Source organism: Uloborus diversus, chromosome 5 (assembly GCF_026930045.1).
Source record: "Uloborus diversus isolate 005 chromosome 5, Udiv.v.3.1, whole genome shotgun sequence".
Lineage (NCBI taxonomy): Eukaryota > Metazoa > Arthropoda > Arachnida > Araneae > Uloboridae > Uloborus > Uloborus diversus.
This window is the reverse complement of record NC_072735.1, coordinates 81,964,509-81,985,166: the sequence shown is the minus strand read 5'-3', so window position 1 is coordinate 81,985,166 and position 20,658 is coordinate 81,964,509. Positions and strand designations below refer to the sequence as shown.

Here is a 20,658-nt window from a genome sequence, read left to right as displayed (position 1 = left end):
GAAAAAATCTGAATAGATTTTTAAAATAACATTAAAATAAAAAATAATCAAAAGGTACCGACTATTGATCTGGTAGTTACGTCCAAGTGCCCCTATTTCTTTTACCGGTCTCCACTCCATTTTTTTTTCTTTTTCCCTATCGGTCTAAAAATAAGAAAGTATTCAAAACGCTATACTTAGCAAGCCCCATCCAACCACTAAGACCATTAAAGAGCTTCTCAAACCTCGTTTTCAGGGCTTCAATGTCAAAAAATTTCCAATGGGGGCAATCTAATGCCTTGCCTTCTGAAAGCATAGAAAATCGTTTAAGATTGCTTTTATGGAGATTCAATTTTGAAAAATGGCTGAACTCTTAAAGTTACTAAATATGATCCACAGTCACACTTTTAAGATTTCAATTACGAAAAAAATTCGTATGAGGGTCCAACTGCTCCCGTATAAAATCGAAAAAAAAAAAATTACAATTTCGAAAAAATTTTAAGGTGGAGAGCATTTACATCCCTCCAACCTAATATTACTGAATATCTCTTTAAAACTGCGGTTTTTAGGACTTTAATTTCAAAATAGTTTTTGGGGAGAGTCCCAGAACATTCCTGCCCGTAACATTATCGAAGTTAGTCTAAATCTGCGTTTTTAGAACTTCAATTTCGAAAAATTGGGCGGAGGGGGTGACCAGCGCCGTGTCCAAGGGGAGGGTTTTAGGGGTTAAACCCCTCCCTTGGGGAAAAAATAAGCAGAATGAAGAAAATGTATATTTGACTTAAATTTACTTTAATGAGAAAGTTTGCATTCAGCGTTTTCATTTTATTTTAATTTTCTCTCTGAAGATTTTTTGCAATTTACAACTGCTAAAGCCTTACAAACTGATGTAATATTTCGGAAAAAGTATGGCGGACGAACCGCTGAATGATCTACCATTGCAAAGAAAGAATATTGCTTATTGTAAGGAGCTTATGGTGAATTTGGCATATGTTACATCTATGAAGATGCATTAGTGATTGTGCTTGGCTATGTAATTTGCATCTGCAAAGAGCTCTTTCTTGTTTAGTTTATTAAGCATTATTTCAGAACATAACAACCTGATATACACTCTACATTATAAAAGAATTTGTGAAGAGTTTTTAATACTCATTGCAATATACTACATAGTAAACAGATTTAATTAAAAAGAAGCAAGCAAAGTTTGATTAAAGCGAATCTGTGAAACGAAGGAATACTTTGGTAACTTGTACAGCAAGAAGTATCCTTCAAGAATACAGCAGTCCTTACAGGTGAATAAACACCATACTGGGATCGGCAATTTGTCGTAAAACTAAAAGCTGTAAGGGGGTTGAATTCCCCCCTCCCTACTGGTAAGATTAAAACCCCTCCCTTTATGAAAATCTGGACACGTGCCTGGGGGTGACGGATTTCGCTTTATTTTTTAAAAAAAAGTCATCGGGGGCAACGTCAAAAAGGCCCATTCCTTTCATTACACTAACGTCAACAAATATAGCTTATAATAGCGTTTTTAAGATTTCAATTTCTAAAAATTTCCGCCGGAGGCCTTCCGAATATTCCCCCGTAGCATCGCCAGAGACCGCCTAAAACTGCGTTCTTTGTACTACAAATCCAAAAAATTTCTGGGGAGAACCCCCGTACCCTCCCCCTCTGTTCCACCGACCAGAAGCGAGAACATTTTGAGTGCCCTCCTAAAACTATTTTTTGGTTTGGGCACTTTGTGACAGTATGAAGTCCTAGCCCCACCTCGAAAAAAAAATGAAAAGATCAAGACACTGTTGCTCCCCTCCTCCAAAACAAAAAGTGGCGGGGGGGGGAGGCTAATTTTGGTTATATGGGCTCCCTCCAAAATAAAAACATATATATGCCACTGTAGCTGGTTATTCAAAGCATCAGTTCTTTCTGCAACTCTGCCTAGTGTAGAAGTTTTCCTTAGTCATTTGTGACCACTTTTGACTGTGACTGCATTTCACAGCGAGTAAGCCCCGCTATAAGGGCTGTTTTCTCTCTTGCAGCATCGTGTTTCGATCAAGCTTTTAACATGTCTGGAAAACAAAAACTTACCTCTTTATCTTATAAAGAAAAGAAGGACTTAATTTCCCTTTTCGAAAAGTCGAATGTTTCGAAAGCAGCTTTTGCCAAAGAACACCGTATTCCCAGAACTACTTTAAACAGTATTCTTTCCTCAAAACAAATAATAGGGAAGTTGCAACCTATTAAATGTTCATATTTTGGCTATTGGATATTGTTAATTGACCCTCAAAACTAAAAAATTCACCATCGCTGAATTTTAAAACACCGTGGTTGATTTTTAATGAATTTTTAAAAATCCACGCGCAAAAGTGCGCGCTTCTGAAACGTCACTAGCCTACGTCACAAGGCGCGAATGGGCAACCTTCCGCCGAAGATCCCTTGTTTTCGCTAGGAACATTTTGAGCGTGCTGATATTTTTATTTTTTAGAAATTCAATAATCCTTTTGAACACACTATGGAGACCGGATTCGTTAAAGCACAATCTAAATAATCTTCCTCATGTAAAAACAATGATGATATTCGAATATTTCCGAGAGGATGAGAGATTTAATGTTCCAGAAACGCGAGGAGTTAAGTGCTAGGAGATAGCCTTTTACGTTTCGTCTTCGAAGTCGTATGCGTGACCTTCGGCTTCTGCCCTACCGGAAGGCGCATGACGTCACTTCCTATGCCATCTGACTTCACAGGCGCTTGAACTTTAAAAATTAATTTAAAAAAAACTACTTATCATATCGCAAAAATTTTTTCACCTATGATGTTCATACATGTTACTCTATCATATAAAAATAAAATTGAAAAATCGAAAACTTCCTTATTGAAGAATCTGACATCAAAGACAAAAGAAAGAGGATGAGAAAATCAAAGTATGACGAGATTGAAGAGGCTCTAGTTCGCTGGCTAAAACATGCAAGGTCACAAAATGTGCCTATTTCTGCTGTGATTCTCAAAGAAAAAGCCTTGGAAATTGCCGAGGAGTTCAACATAGAAGATTTCAGCGGCAGCAATGGTTGGCTGGAACGTTTCAAAGACAGATATTGCCTATATCTTTTAAAACAATTTGCGGTGAAGCAGCATCTGTTGAAGGTGACGCTATAGAAATCTGGAAAAATAGTGTTCTCAAGGACATTTTATCAAAGTTTGATGCCTCAGATATTTTTAATCTGGATGAGACAGGTTTATTTTACCGTCTTTTGCCTGACAAATCTTTATCATTTAAGGGTGAAAAATGCACTTCTGGAAAAGCAAGCAAGCAGTGCCTAACAGTTCTGCTTGGAGCAAATATGAACGGAAATGAAAAACTGAAACCATTCGTGATAGGCAAAAGCAAAAAGCCTCGCTGCTTTAAAAATGTTAAATCTGTGCCAGTTGAATATGAGGCAAATTCAAATGCATGGATGACAACAATAATTTGGGAACGACATATTAGCTGGATTTTCAGTTTTTTCGGCAGAAAAGAAATGTTGTCATCATTGTTGATAATTGTAGAGCCCACAATCAGCCCGAAAATTTAAAAGCAATTGAAATTGTTTTGTTGTTGTTTACAATCCTTCATTGATCCAGTGGCAGCTAGATCAGATTCATGATGCCATGAAACCTAGCGAAGTCAAGCACCAGTAGTGGGCTAGCACAGACATCTGTCAGAGTGAACCCCAAACAATTAAGGATGTGGTCGGGGGATGCCGGTTTCAGATTGCATTTGCTGCACAAAGAGAAGATCTTACACCCAGAGTCGAAAATCATGTTCTTCAGATGACCACTTATGAGTCTCGAGACTGCCGTTTGTGAAATTGTTTTTCTTCCCCAAACGTAACTGCTCTTCTGCAGCCCTTAGATCAAGGCATAATTTGAGACTTTAAACGAAAGTACAAAAAAAATGCTTGTACAGGACTTGATAAAAGCATTGGATAGAAACAAAAATCTAGAAGTTTCAGTTTTAGATGCAATTAACTACACTGACAAAAGTTGGAGTTCGGTTGCAGCACAAACTGTTTCAAATTGTTTTCGGCATGCAGGTTTTGTAGTAAATGCAGAATCAGAAGATAACTTTAAAGAAGAAGCCGTCATCGACCCAGAACCACTAGAATCTTTGCTACAAATCGCAAATGAAAAGGGGTGCAGCCAGTGGCGTAGCTAGGGAGGGGGCGGTCCGCCCCGGGCGGCACTTTTCGGGGGGCGGCAATTTCATACTTTTGATGCGAAAATATTAACGCGTTTTTCCAACAAATAAATCATGCTTTTAATCTTTTTCTAAAGTCAAAAAAAGTTCTTTGCAGTCTAAGGTTGTGCTACGACTATGATAATAATATTACTCAAATACAAAACATGTGTTGTTCTTGTAGACATCTCAGCATTATATTGTTTGTTCTTTCTCCTCTTTCGTCTGAAGCTACAGACTGAGGGCGGTGCCACATTTTTTGGGAAGAGCAACCGACCCTTCCTATCCCGTGACGTCACCAAACAGCCCAAAAGTGCAGTTTTAGGCATTGAGTCTCGAAACATTTCCAAGGGATAAAGTCCACTCCATCCCTTTACATCTCGTCTTTTAACATAATATTGAGTTTTTAAAATTTCTAAGGGCGGTCAAGCCCTGACCCTTCCTATAACGTGATTAAAGAAAGTCTAATACGTATATTAAGGACATCAACTTTGAACTTTAAAATCCCCATCCAATGTCTCCAAAAAAAAAAAGCTTAAAATTGTGTCTTTGAAACTTAAATTTCAGAAAAATTCTAAGGACAGGACCTCAAATGTGAACTAAATCACCTAACGCCATCACAGTTGGCTCCAAATTCCGTTTTTAGAAATTTCTGAGGGAAGACCGCAAAGCCTTTTTTTCTCAGTAATAAACAGCTTAAAATGAGCAAGTTTCGAGAACGATTTCGGGTGGGACATCCCCCTCCGAACTCTCCCTCATGACGTTATCCGTCAAACAACAGCTAAAGTCACGTTTTTAGCACGTCATTTTCAAAAAGTTTCATAGGGAGGCCCGGAAAACCACCCGACTTCGACATAGTTGGAAACTTGTGCCAAAGAAAGCATAAAACTGATTTTAATTTAGAAAAAAAAATCTGGTGGGAGCTCAAAGCTTCTTTTCTATAAGCGTTACCGAAAATTGCTTAAAATTCCGAATTTTGACTTAACTTTTAGAATTTTTCGGTGGGGCTCTGAATTTCTTTTTTTTTTACTTCTGCAAGAAAAATAAGTAGGAAAATTTTTAGTTTCTTCTTCATTAAAATCTTATTAAAACACTTTTGAATCTTTAATGCATTAACTATTTCCCATCAAAAGGGCGGCAAATTGAGGAACCGCCCCGGGCGACAGAAAGCGCAGCTACGCCACTGGGTGCAGCGTCAATGATGTAAATGATTTTGTTAACATTGACAACGACATTGCAATCTGCTCTCAAGCGACTGTACAAGCTTTGACTACTGAATATTTAAAAGAAAAACAGAGTAGTTCAAGTGAGGATAGTGATGTCGAGTGTATGAGTATTCCACCATCCAGTAAAACAGAAACAATCGAACACCTGGAGAAAGTTCGACTGTATTTAACATCCAATCAAGGAACAACAGACGCAGACTTTAAAGCATTAAGTATGGTAGAAAAAAGTTTTTTTTCTAGTAATCATCAGCTTCATCAATCAACATTGACAGATTATTTTAATGTACCAAAGTAAGAGGAAATAAAACATGGTAATTATAACAAGGTAATTTTTTTTCTCTTCCTTTTTATTTTATCTTTCTAATTTATAGGTTATTGATTTCATAATCATTGTTTTTCTTGCCGAATTCTACAGCAATTCACGAAAGTATTTCAGTGATTTTTGGGCGTTTTTTTTTTCTTTCTTTAATTTCCCACTCCGCATAAGTGGTCAAATTTTTTTGGTCCCTTGAGTGACGACTTAACGAGGTTTTACTGTATTTTTATAAGAAGGTTAAAACCAAAAAGGGCTATCTTAAAAAGTACTATAAAATGAAAAGTAGAGGAATATTGCCGTCAATAAACCACATAACAGTTTTCGATTTTTTTAGAAAGGAAATCCAACTCAAATTTCACGTTAACTATAGGAATAATTTCTCAGTATATTTCTCTTTTAATAATAATATTAACTTTCATGATAAATATACACAATAAAGAATGAAAATTAAAAATAAATGCTTTAGGCTACTGATTGCTGTGAATGGACCATCGAGTTTCCATGATTGCACATTCTCAAACTAAAAAATCAATGCGTAACTTACAGATATTTATAATAGGTGATCAATAAACATTACAAATAACAATTAGTTATAGAAAAAGTAATGTATTTTCTAAAATGTTTTATTTTCGGACAAGAGGAACATAAAAAAAATCCGAGCACTCACACAACCCACAGCTGTTGTCATCACACCTCATTCACTACTTGATATATTCCCAACCTGAGCAACACTATTCGTATCTAATATCTTTTCAACCTCTTTTGAACTGTTGGGAGTTTTGTTTAATCCATTTTAAAAATTTTTGTTCGGCACGAGATCGTACTTGCCGACAAGGTCCTCTAAAATGTCAAAGAACTTACTAAACATTTCTTTACTGAAACCAGTGGCTTTGTCTCAGATTACCAGAGAATATAGTACTAATAGACATTTTGTCTTAATTAAATCTGTTATTTTGCCCCTCCTCTTAAAAGGACAATTCCTCCAATTTTTCAAAAGTAATTCGAAAAACTTCTTTGGTTTCAAAATATGATTCAAGTCCTATTTTGGAGGGCTCATTTCTTAAATTTCTAATAAGTGCCTAAGTTAACAATAAACCAGTTTTTATCTTCCATGTGACTGTTTAAAGTTGCTTTCAGGACTCGATATTATTGGAAGACTTCGTTAAAGTTCATGCCACCATTTCTGTAAGCTACTGTAGCACATTACATGCTCTCACTTGTCCACTGGCCACATTTTACTAAATTTTGCATTTTTCTGGAACAGCAAAGTATTTGAAACTGTATTATGTTTTTAATCAATCTTATAAAAAATTTTGAGTGGAAATTATAATAAAGTGTTTTCATGAGTTACTGAGAAACTTTTTTCATTACAATCATACTAGCTTTTACCCGCGGCTTCGCTCACGTTGAGGTAGTTTTTTTCGAGTGAGGTCAGCAATTCTTAAATAAAGTCAACCATTTCCCTATAACCCCTATCCCAGGCAAATGGTGTCCAGCGCTACACCTGCTATCTAAATTATTGTATAGCTTCTTACCGGAGAAACGGTCTCAATATAAGGTCAACAGTCACTACAAATCCAGCTTCTAATTTGTCCCTTTAGAGTGAGAACATTAAACCTTTAAAATCCCCCACGTGAAGGAAATCAACTGTTTCTTAATAACGTAAACAGTCTTGATTAAAATACCAAAAAAGTTCAGAGTAAAAATAGCATTAAAATGAGAGTAAGCACAACAGTTTTTTTCTTTTTTTAAGTTCCCATTTAAATGATGACAATAGTACAAAAAACTTTTCATTTCAGAAAGAGAAACATTCCCTAAAATCTCTATTAGAATGGTGATATCAGCGTTTTCAAATAACATCTCCCTCTGAAGATCTCCTTCATGATTAATTCCAAAAAATTTTATCAGTACAGGTCCGATGGCATAAAAAACAAATTAAAAAATCAGTACAATACTCTCTATTGTCGTTATTAAAGAAGGTATATTAATTCCACAAAATCCTAATCAGCGCCATTAATCCTTAAAACACACACAAAAAAGAAGAAATTAAATTAAAAGTTTCATTAAAATTTAAAAAAATTCGCCAATGCGCTAACGTAGTCGCCTGGTGAGTCTGGAGATATAAAATGGATTTGGTGGATTAATTTACATTTTAATAGCAGTTTTACTGTTATTTGAGCATGTTGTTTCACTAATTTGGTGGATTAATTTTAACTGCAATACCCTATACATAGTATTAAATGATATTTTAATCAAAATTAGTTTGGCGAAGTTTTTACATTTTAATGCAAATTTTGTAATGGCTGTAGCTCCAAGATTATTGAACATTCGTCCTGACCGCGTTATCATAACTCTGCCTATCGAATAAGTTTTTAAAATGTCATTTTGTTTTTTTGCAATTAAACTCATTTTCTTCAACGAATGCAATCTAATTTATTATCTATTTTTGTAATTAAAAGCAGCGTAAAGATGTAAAATAATCCAAATCCATTATTTATCGGAAAAAGGACCACATTGCCATACATTCGCCAGACACTTGCCAAGTTTATAAAACTGCGTAAAATGTCTGCTTAATGTTCGGAATTAAAATTCATAAGATATGAATTTTAATTCCGAACAGAAGATGCTGCAAAGAAAATGTTTTGCATGTATTTTAGCCTTTCCTGGTAAAAAATAAATATTTTTTCGATATAACTGGGGGTAGCGGGGCAGACTGTACTTAATAACTTACATTATTTAGTTACCAGATTGTTGTACATAGCAAAAATACCCGGCATTGCCGTGTGTAATAATTGTGAGAAACAATATAGTTACTTTTATTCGTTTTCTTCTGTAACTGAAATAACTCAAAACACACCGCTTTGACGTGATTAAAATTCGAGCTTTTTCCTTACCCATTAAGTAAAATGGCAATAAATACGAAGGACAAAATAGCATTCTTTTAGAAACAAAAAAACAACATTTAAGAATATACAAATTTGAGGAATTTCCAAAATATGAATTTAAACTTCACTTGTTTAAAATGATTTACCTTTTTTTTTAACATATTCTAAAATCGTCTCCTTATATTGCTATTGAAGTACAAACTTTTAAAAATGTAGCCGGCCATAATCCCTTACTGCGATTTAAAATGTTACAAAATTTGTGGTAATCGTTTTGGGATACCTTGGATAAGATATCCCAAAACACCACTCTACTTTGTTAAACTGTGTGTCACTAACTTTATCGAAGAGATAGTGTCGCAAATACTGAGATACTTCTGGTGACCATAAAATGATGCTATCCGAAATGTTTCCAAAATAAGTAATAAAGTTTGGCAATTGTATTTGAAATTGTGTGCAAACTTGTGCTGTTTATGGATTTGATTAATTTAGTTGGCGGATCATTTTACATGTTAACAAATGACATAAAGAAAGAAATATTAAAGAAATGGCGATATTTTGGTTACATGTGGAAAATCGAGAAACAGTATTCGCATAGTTTTTAGCTTCAAAAACAGCGGCAATTGAAAAAATTTTCACATGCCTTAGCCATTGAAATGATTCTGCAAATAAAGTTTGGCGAGATTCCTGCTGGTCAATCAAGAACCCAGTCAACAAAAAAAAAAACTTGAATTGCCTCAAAGTTGCGTAAAACTGGAAAATAATCAGCCAAATATATGTATTATTTGCCTATCTTGTGTTAAAAATCTTACTTTAAAATTTGACTTGAGAAAAGCCTGGAACAGTGAGACGTAAATAGTCAACAATAGAACAATTGTCGCTATCAACAGGGAGTTGAGATGATACCCTAAATACTATATCGTGTTGAGGAAAATTTTCGAACATGGAACTAAAAAGCTCATAATTCTACTAGAAATTTATTCTACTTAGAAATTTGGAACAGGTGCCATCTTCAGTAAAAAAAATCGGAGTTTTCAATAGACATATGATGTTAATATGTGCAAGTATTTTTTCATCCCCATTAAAGAATTTATACGAAAGTTGGGTTTTATCTCCCCCCTAGGGGGGTTTTGCCCCCATAATGGGATGAAAACTACCCTATGTGTTATTCTGATGCATAAGCTATGTTGTTGTAAAGTTTCATCAAAATCCATTCAGTAGTTTTTGTGTGAAAGAGTAACAAACATCCATACATCCATACAAACTTTCGCATATATAATAGTAGTAAGATTTATTTTAAAACAATTGAGCATTTTTCAAAAGTAATTGAGTGAAGTTAAAACAATATTTGCGATTTTCCATGAATGAACAACTTTGTCAGGTGGTCGAATTTGTGAAAACTCCTAGCGGTACAATGATAGCAACTGCGTCATTTTGAATATTCTAATAGGTGTTGCTGCTATGACGAATCATGATAAAACATGAAATAGGGAGAATTGTACTTGAAAAGGCACTCTTTTAAGTCAATGCTCATGTTTAATTTATCATTGATATTTAAAGCATGTTATAATTAAATGAAAATCTCAATAATTAGTAAGATAGTTGTAGAAATCCTATCTGACCAATTTAATATAAGAAGTAATTTTAGCTTCTTGACTACTCTGTAGTAGGGCAATTCCATGATAAAGTCAACCAGATGATCAGATTTTCAAAATTAAAATTTCTAAACAAATAAGGTGTCATTTTAAAGATAAAGAGTTGTATATTTTGAAATGCCTGTCTAAAATTCGATCACTTCAGTTATAAGTTACAGGAGGTTAAACTAAGGTCAACATCTTGAGTATTTTCAAACCATGTTTGGTGACTCTCAAAGAAATTGTTTTTTTTTTCTCTCCAAAAAATACATACTAGTATTATGAATCGAGATGAATAACCATTTAAAGATACAATGTGTTGCTGATGATGTTGCAGAAATGTGTCAAAATATAACTCATTTTGATTTGTAAAAGAATTCTTCTGGGGTACATTGAGTGTTTTACACCAAAATGTGCAGTTAATTATGCTGAACCAATAATTTTAAAGCTACATACATGTATTTTTGGGTACAAAGTAAGATTTTCAATCTCATTGATGTAACCTATTTTCATTTTGTAACAAGTGAATATTTTTTACTAAAATCTGGGTGTCGGATGTAAAAAAAATTTTTACGTTCGACACTGTTAAATTCCTTGAAACAACAAATGTTTTCAACTGTGTTTCTCCTTTTTTTGCCTTTAACGCCTTAACGATCGGATAATTTTCAAGAAAACGGTCATAAAAGTGTCTATTTTTTTATTTAAGAAAATGATATAAAAATAAATGTATGAATAACATGTGCATTCAATTTTTCATTTTCAATATTTTTTAGATTGAAATTTTAAAAAAAAATAAAATTTTATGAAAAGTCAACAAGCAAGCAGGGAAAATTTAAGAAATACGTCTTTTAAATATTAAAAAAGAATTTTATTAATCTTTTGTGTAATATAAGTAAAGATAAGTAAATTTTTCTTGTGTGGTAAATTTCAAAGCTTAAGATACAGAGACCAACGTCACAATCGGGTAAGTTAGTATCAAATTTCCTTTCTTCATCTCTGCAATTACATTTAAAATGGACTGGTGCTGTCATCTAGTGTATAAAGAGAGAAATAAAATATTCCGAGCAAAATAAATGAATTGGTTTTAATAGTTTTGTCTCGTTAATATTGCACACCCCAGCATGGCAACATCACGAGAGCGAGAAATGGAGGTCGAAACCACAGCACTGCATTTTCACGGGAGCAAGCGGGAAGGGTTTAATTTCAAAGTTAAAGTGCATAAAAAATGCATAAAAAACAACTTAGTGAATTTACTGTATACATACATTTAGGGTTGCCAAGGGTAAGTAGGACCCCTTTTGAGAAAAGGTGTGTTGAATGAATGTAATACAGTTGATTAAGATCAATTTTGGCAAATTTGCCATAACTATGAGTGAAAAAAGGAATTGGGAACACTTAATGACTGCGTCTATGTAAAGCTGGCTAATGAAAAACCATTATCAACATTCAACCCATATAAATCTTGATGGTTTTCTATCAGGTAAGTTTCACAAATAACTAATCACCAGCTTTTGTAGCTGAACTGTCAATTCCTACTAAGTCATCATAATTGTCTTGTATTTCACTAATACAAATATTTCATCAGAGTTGCTTTCGATTTTCAAATCCTCACTGTTATGGGGGGGGGGCACTTACGCCATAGTATGAGGACCTCTTTTAACGATATTTTATGGGGTAAGTGGGGCTCCTAAGTGAGGACAATTTAGGAATTCCTGTAGTTTTCGAAAATTCCAAGAAAATGACACCACACACGAAGAAAAGTGCGGTTCTAGTCATTTCAAAAAAAAGTTTCCCAATAAGAAAAATATGCATGTTTCAACACTCAAAGTTATGATTGAAAGCTGGATAAAGGTAAGAGAAATTCTCTTCATGACTTGAGCTGCACTTTTTTTCGTTTGTGACGTCATTTTCTTGGAATTTTCGAAAACTACAGGAATTCTTTAATTGTCCTTTCTGAGCCAGAAAAGTTATTTTGTCCTTTTGAGTGCATTATGATAAGTGCTTGGTATTTTTAAAAAAATTCTGTTATTTTGCTAAGGTAGCAATTGTGTCGACTCAAATCCAACATAACAATTTTATTTAAGCATGAGAACATTAACTACCCCAAGAAAAAAAGTTTGTTCTTTCTTGAAATAAATCATAGTGAGGTTTTTCTCTTATTAAAAAATAATTTAAAAATGGGTACACATGTCATTAATGGGCTTGTTACTTTACAGTTAAAGTGCATTTTGATATTATAAGCGTAAAATGCTTTAATAAAAAGTTATTTTAATTGAAAGGTAAATGTTGTACTTGAAATAATTTATTTGTATATTCAAAGTATTTTAATTTGTTTGTTTTTTCAAGAGAAATAAGACTTTTTGCTCTTGATGGCTAAACGTACAGCGACTTCTGAATTAAATCATGACAATTGGGACCAAGAAGGGGAACCAGAGGATCCAGGAACTTTCAAAACTCTCCCTGCTGATGAACTGAAAACTCGTGTCTTTGCCAAAGCAAAAAGAAGTTTAGGAAGTGTAAGTTTGTCTTACATCTCATTTGTATACCAGATATTGATTATCTGCCATGTACTGAAATTTTTGCATACATAACTGATGAATTAGCATCATTTATTGTTTTTATTTGTGTCAAAAAATTGTAATTTTCTTACTTTGATTCTATTGCAGATAAATAAATTTAAAAAATTAAAACTGAAGATGGTCAGCAGAGTTATAGTGTGGCTCCGGTAATTTGATGTTTAATCTTAGATGATCTCATTTATGTTTGGATTAAAAGAGGAGAAATTTGTAGATGGGGCACAATACCAATAATCGTTGTCTAGGCACAGACTGCTCTGCTCGCACCCCTATTTTAGCGGGTAAAATTGTTTAAGCTGCAGTGCTTTGAAAGTTAACTTATCAGAGCCAGACTATAAAAAGCAATGGCTTTTAAAATGTTTAATGAGTGTTTACAAGGGGGGGGGGAATGTTATTATAGCATATCTTGTTTTTTGTTTCCCTTATAGATTAGTAAGTATTTGGAATTGTTGATAATATATAATAGTGTATGAACATTTCAAAGAATTTGTTTAGAATCAGTGCTGAGGCTGACATACGTATTACTTAAAATCTGAGTGATTTTATTTTGTCTTTTGTCAACAGCAAACCGTTGCTTAGTATTGGAAGCTCATAACATTTTTGCATTGGTTAGGGGATCTTTTTAATCTCATATTATATGTAGTCTTATGTTTTTGCAAATGTGTGCTTTGAAATAGTGTTGTTTATTTTTTTTTTTTTTTTTCATATACAGTACAACCTTGATATCTCGAATCTCTCGGGAAGGGGGGAAAATTCTAGATATCGAATTTTTGAGTTATTAAGGTTTTAAAAAAAATTACACCAGTAACTCTCACAATTACACACACGTACGCTATATGCATTTATATATGTACTATGGGACCACTTTGATTTACGATCAATAAGGTTAGTCTTCGATATTTTAATGGATTTGTAATTTTAAAATTGTTGAAAGTGCACAGGATGAGATTTTGAAATGAACAATAATTTCAACTTGGTTTTTTCACCTAAAATTTAAAAATTCTAGTTTTATCTTCAACCGGTAGCTCTCCACATTCAAAAGTTTTTAGCAGTCATTTTGTAAAAGCAGAATGATGAAAATGAGGAATGCATTTTCCATTTTCGCTTGAAAACTAACGAAAGAAAAATCGACCTCCTTTCCTCATAGTGGACAACATTTTCGAGAGAAATGCACAAAGATTATAAACTCTGGGAAAAACAGAGCACCCCCACATACCAGCACTCCCCTATTATCTTGCCCCAATCCCCTATTCACAAAATTTCTAAGAAAAGGGATGAAACATGTCTAGCAATTGTTCCTGGATCTGGTTTTACTGCAAAAATTGCCAAAGGAAAAAGACTATTGAAACCATGGACGTAGGAATACCTAGATGATTGAAACTTGCTTCTGTGCAAAAACTTCGACATATCAAGGATTTCGAAAAGTAAATTTCGATATAACTAGATAAAACACATAGAGGTTTTTATAGAAAGTGCAGAGGAAATTTTTTTTTCTAGACATCAAGGGTTTCGAGATAAGGAGGTTCGAGATATCGAGGTTTGACTGTAGTTTTAATCAGAAAGTGCTACTTCGACCTTCACAGCTTTTCTTATTCATTTCTGCCCAGCAAAATTTTTAATACTTGATTTAAATTTCTTATTGCATTGTTTAGCCAGGAGTCTGGCCAGTGGATCCGTTAACGGACCCTTCACAGAAATCCGATCAACCAAAACGGACCCTTCACAAAATTCTGATAAACAAAAACTGATGTTCCACGAATTGTTTATGGAAAGAGCAAATCTCAAATTAAAATTACTCAGTACATTTCCGTGTACAAACAATAATGTTTGGAACCTTTTTAAAGTTAAATTAGAGGGATCAACTTATACAAGATGTGTTAATTTTGCAAAAGAAAAAAAAATGGCACTCTTGTGATGCTCCTGCAAGCACGATAAATAACTACTACACTACAGCCAAATAAATATAATGCTTGTTGTTGATTTCTTTGAAAGAAATTAACAGCTGAAAGTCAGTTTGGTTTATAATTTTGCTTGTTTGTTTTAAGCAGTGGTGTTGTTATAAACTTCTCTGAAAAAGCATCAGCATCAACCTTCTCTGAATAGCTGTCGTAAGCACTTTTTTCCCTGCTCATGATTTAATAAGCAATAATGTACAGCGAAGTGAACTTAGAACTGCAAAGGATAGTAGGGGTGGGAGGAAAATGTGATAACTTCAGATAAGGTTACCAACTTCTAACTTATCGCCACTTAACGTCTGGTGGTGCAATGTTTAACTTTTATTTTGGGAGAAAGTTATATGGGTTTGGTTTTTTGATGCTAAAAAGGATAATTAACTTTGAATATACTCTTTTATTTACCATTTTTTCTTTATTTAGATGCCTACATTTTGAAAAAAGCAATCTTTTTACATCCGATATGAGAATCATATTTCATTCTTTTTTCAAGCTAACTTCGCTTTATTAGGATGCAGATAAATGAAAAGTCTAATTACTTTTGTAACAGCACTTATTACACGTTTTTAAAACGGAATTCCATTTTCTTTTATGAAAATGGTGGCTATTTTCTTTTACGAAATTAAAATGCTGAATCGATTGTTTATTTTTTATTTTATTTATTTTCTTATTTATTTTGTTTCAACTGTGTCCAGATATTAATGATATGTTTAACACAGAACTCTTAAATGCAATTCTAAAGTAATTTTATCAAAAATATTTATTTTACAAACCGTTTTTATACTTTTGATGCCTTCACTTTGAGGATTGCGATCTCTTTGCATCCACTATGGGAATCTCATTTTTCGAATTTTCGATGATTAGTTTGCTTTGTGAAGAGGTAAACAAATGATTTTTTTTTTAAAATAAAAATCACAGAGTTTATAAGTTTTAAACAAAATTCTGTGCTCTTATCCTGGGGCTTGGGTCAAAAAGTTGGGTCAAATGCTGAACCCCTGCCTGAATTTCTTTGTTACAATTATTTTAAACACTATACATGTAACATTTCTAGAAAATTTAACATAATGTAAAATGGTAAATAAATATTGATACTTGAGGGGTTCCCATCCTCCAGAGAGTGATGCCGCCCCCCGCCCCTTCCCAGAATACCCGAAAAACACTCAAGAATGATATTCTCAACAGAAAAGAGGGAAAACACTCAACTTTAAGTGTCAATGATGCAGTTTGTGCCATCTCAAAACTCTAAAATTTCATTTTTACAAAAGAAAAAAAAAATTCAGAATTGATCTTTCAAAATTATTTGATTTTTCACAAAAAACGGACCTTGTGTAAAATCCTGGACAGACCCCTGTTAGCATATTTTTTCAGCTGAAAGTTTTAACTTTATTAATCAGTTATGCAATTGCTTTTTAAGCTTTTATATAGGTTCAGTAGAATAGCATTATAATGTACGCTTTAGGGCCGATCGATATAATATAAAAGAATGGTGTACATCCCATGTCATTAAATAGGTTTAGGTTTTTTCTCAAAACTGATGTATCTACGCCATACCAATCACAAATCCAAGCACTGACAGATACACTGATCTGCCATCGTTGCCGTTTGATAAGATTCTGCTTTGCTTGAAGTGATTCAGGACGTTTCAACCAAGTTATTCATTACTACCCTGTTCGAGGGCAATCATTCCTTCCCAACGATAGAGATTTCAGCACAGTTAAAAAGATGATTTGTAAACATGTTCAGATTTACACCCTTGATGAATATGAAGAGTTGTGTGCTCAGTCCTGTAACAAATTTCACATCACCAAGTTACTCTCCTTGGAGCTCAGAAATTTTGATGATTGGTAAAAGGACTTATACAAAAAAAAAAAACTTCAACCAGACAACAACTAGGGAAAAGTGCAGAAAGAGGCAAAAATTACGTTTGCTCTCACTCAGTACAAATACTTACACTATAACTCTGGAGAGAAAGGGGTTATCACAGCATGCACTTGCATTGATGGGATTCAAAGACACAGTTAATCAGCTGCTGAAACCTCTCTATTTCTTGGAACGTCGATTTTTCTTCAAGCCATTCCTACCCATCAGGGCAAACTCTAATGAACATAAAAAAAAAAGGAACACATCAAGAAGATTATACATATCCCTGAAGACTAAAGTTTTTCATGATGAACTATTTACTTGGCCAACAACTTCACAATGATCTATTTTAAGAGACGTTCATACCTATCTTTTTTTTTAATTTCCTGTTTTATAGGTACAGATTTAGCTACCGGCACTCAATTTTTGTAATAACCTTCCTTTACCGTTATTGACCTATATTCCTGAATACTGTAAAATTTTTTAAATTCCTGATTTCTTATGATTTTGTAATTTTTTATAACGATGTGTGGTTGAAAATGGTCTATTGTAAGAGCTTGATAATTTTTTGAATTCCTCTGTTATAATAGCAAAGCAATCATTACTTCGTTTCTGATGAAATCATGAATAAATATCAACTTTGAATGTATAACTTTTGTACCAGTTGAGTGCAAAATATATTTTGAATTTTCCTCTGTCCAATTTTAATATAAACTATGCGGTTTTTACTTGACAGCAAAGCAAATGCATGCTATAAGGGAGGGTGGGGGAAATGTTTGATTATTTGTAAATTTGGAGGAGTTTTTTTCTCTCCTAAAAAATTTGAATTTCTTTACTTAAGTAGTTTGTAAGTACCGATTCAAGTACTGGTGCCAAAAATTTTACGAGGATACACCTATTTTCCAATTATTAAAATCTTCCCGCTTTTACAAATAGCAGAATTTCGTAGTTGCAATTACATGAGCAGTTATACGTTAAATCAAAGAATTTGTAATATAGATAGAGAAGAAAGTTTTGTGTTGGCCTCTACGTACTAGTTTATATTTACACTAGTGTCCTTCCAAGTCTTCCTATTTTAACACAAGTGTCTCCTGACTTTTGATTTCATTAATTCCTGCAGATGTCTGTAAGCATTGCCTCAACTTTTCTCCTGGGTCACTTTACTGATTCCATCACTTTTTTTTTTTTTTCTCATATTTGATTTTTTTTAATCAAACTTTTAAGTTGTACTAGGAGGTTTTGAATTATAATTTTATTATAATTTATATATGTATTTCAAAATTTATAGGTTCCACAACTCAAAAAAAAAATGTTTTTTATGTTTCTTAATGCTTTATCTTATTTCATTTTTCAGAATAATTCTTCTACTGGAAGCAGTCCATTTGCACTATTTAGCGGTTTCTCTTCAACAGCTTCTGCAAACAGTTCCCCCTTTTTCAAGAAAAGTAACAATGACAGCTTTACTTTCAAGTCATCATCAGAGTCCAATCCTCTACTGAAAAAGGAAAATGGCACGCAACCAGTAGTTACACAAAAGGAAACAGATGAAAGCACAAATTCTTCTTTGTTCACAAAATCAGTTGTTGAAAATAAATCTCTAGACATAAAATCAAATTTGGCTGGGAAACTAGATGTAAATAGTCCTCCGACATTTGAAAAAAAGACTGAGCATAGTATGGATGCTAACCAATCATCGGCTACTTCTGTTAGTAAAGGAAAACCTGCTAGGAGCATAGATTATTTCAGACAGTTGCAAAGTTTGAATGAAAGTGTTTTGAAGTGGATGGAACTTCATTTTTCCAAAAACGCCTGTTGTGATTTTACGCCAGTTTTTAATGATTATAAAAAACATCTGGACACTCTCAACCTTACATATCCCTTTAGAAAAAAAGAATCATCAGAAAAAGAATCTGGTTCAGAATTCAAAAGTCCTGCTGAAAAAGTTCCTGAACAGAAGTCTAACACTACATCCAAAGGTAATTTTGAAGTTTTTGTTTATTACTTATGTGTGATTAAAAATGTTAATTTAATTTGATGTTGAATATAAATTATTTGTTTCAAATATACGGTTTTCTTTTTAAATCGCAGTATATAAAAGTTCAAACCTGCTTTTGGCATGAGGGTCCTGTCTCGCCTAGAGATGAGAATGGTCGGGGGGGGAAAGGACATTTTGAGGGAAAAAGTTTTTTCTGTTTTTTTTTCCCCCCCCATTTCCACGCAAGAAAATTTAATTCCTAACAAATTCATGTTTTGCAAAATTTATAATACCCCCTCTTTTTTTTTGGTTTTTTTGTTTGTTTTGTTTCTATTCAATCATTATGTTCAACATCCCATGTAAAAATACCAAATTTGCTAATGCTAGCTGCAAGATAAATTTCCCTGTGCACCCAAGTAGTGCTACTTCTCTCATTAACAGTGTAAATGCATACACAGAGCAGAATAAGCAAATAAAAAATAGAAAGTAGTGAATATGTTTGTTTAAGTGCAAAATTCAATATACTTTATTTGGTGTGTGCATTTATATATAATATATACTAGCTGCTTTGCCCGGTTTACCTTGAAAATAAAAATTGTGTCAAGTGACTTATATTCAACAATCAGGCTTAAATAAATAAATAAAAAAAACCTCATGCAAAATTTCCCTCCGAAACAATGAAATCAGATATTAAAATAGTGTTAAGAAATTAAATCGAGAAATATGGATTTGAAAAGCGTAACCATTGAAGCGCAAAATCCACTGGCCTCAAAAAGTTAAGGTACAACATGTTTTTCGAAACTCACCATTTTAAAAAATGGCAGTAACAATGGAATGCATATTTTGCATGAATGATAATAACGAATTTTATAACAATTTATGTAAAAACGATAGTTATAACTTTTATTTTATAGAAAAGAACATATCTTTAGGAGTGAGAAATATGCAAATATCAAGCTTTTGTACTTTTGTTTGTAAGTTATGTTGAATTCCTACTGTTGTTGGCTGTTTTGCTAACAATAATCAGTAGAGTTTAGAAAATGTCTCAGAAACGTCATTTACCCGATTGTAGTGTTGTTCAGAAACTTTACCAATCCGAAGATTCTGTGTCCAGAAGACCTGTTCAGGCCGACCACAAGCTACAACACCTGAAGAAGACCGTTTTCTAGCTCTTTCGGCCCGAGGGAGAAGAACCATTACTGTGGACCACTTTGTAGCATCAGGAAGAATTTGTCACTATGGTGCAAAATCGTCTTCACAAAGCAGGTCTTTATGCAAGACAACCAGTTGCGTGTGTTCCGCTCAACGGATCACAACGAAGGATCCACTTATGCTGGGCAAGAGAACATGTTTCCTGGACCCAGCAACAATGGGCTTCTATGCTGTTCACAGACAAGTCTATATTTACATTAAAGAGTGGTTCAGGGTTACTGATCTGGAGGGAACAGCACACTAGATACCATCAATCCAACACCATTGAAAGACCACAGTTATCGAGGTGGTAGATTCATGTTTTGGGCAGGGATCTCGCTCAGTGGTCACACTGATTTGCATGTGTTCCATGGAGAAACTCTGACTGGTCTGAGATATCGGGATGAGATCATTGATCTATATGTCCGCCCATATGCAGGTGCTATTGGTAATGACTTCATTCTGATGGATTATAATGCATGACCTCACCGAGCTCGGATTGTTGAGGAGTATCTTGAGGATCAGGGTTTGGAACGAATGGAATGGCTAGCTTGATCTCCAGAACTGAATCCGATAGCACATCTTTGGGACTATATTGGCAGACAGGTTGATGCTTTAAATCCTCCTCCAAGGTCTTTACATGAGCCCCGGAACAAGGCTTATTCTGTGTATGATCTTCGCTTCCTATTCCGATGTCCGAAAACTTAATTAGCAGCATGGAAAATTGATGCCGCCAACGAATTCAAGTTAGGGGGGACACATTCCTTATTAGAACCCATTTTTGTATTGTTTCTATGACATTTTACTACATAACACTGTGATGTTTGTTTTCTTCAAGAATGGACTTTTCCCCAAAG

The 20,658-nt window shown here is 33.8% G+C and overlaps 1 protein-coding gene across 2 annotated transcripts in view; it reads left to right on the top strand.

The window, feature by feature from the left end:
- Positions 1-20,658, top strand: part of LOC129222063 (nuclear pore complex protein Nup50-like) — a 43,341-nt gene that overhangs the window by 3,018 nt on the left and 19,665 nt on the right. For both annotated transcript variants that reach the window (XM_054856487.1, XM_054856489.1), the window contains exons 2-3: positions 12,594-12,763; positions 17,990-18,611. In XM_054856487.1, coding sequence (XP_054712462.1) covers positions 12,617-12,763; positions 17,990-18,611 — 769 coding nt within the window. In that variant the 5' untranslated portion in view covers positions 12,594-12,616. The remainder of the gene's footprint in view (positions 1-12,593; positions 12,764-17,989; positions 18,612-20,658) is intronic.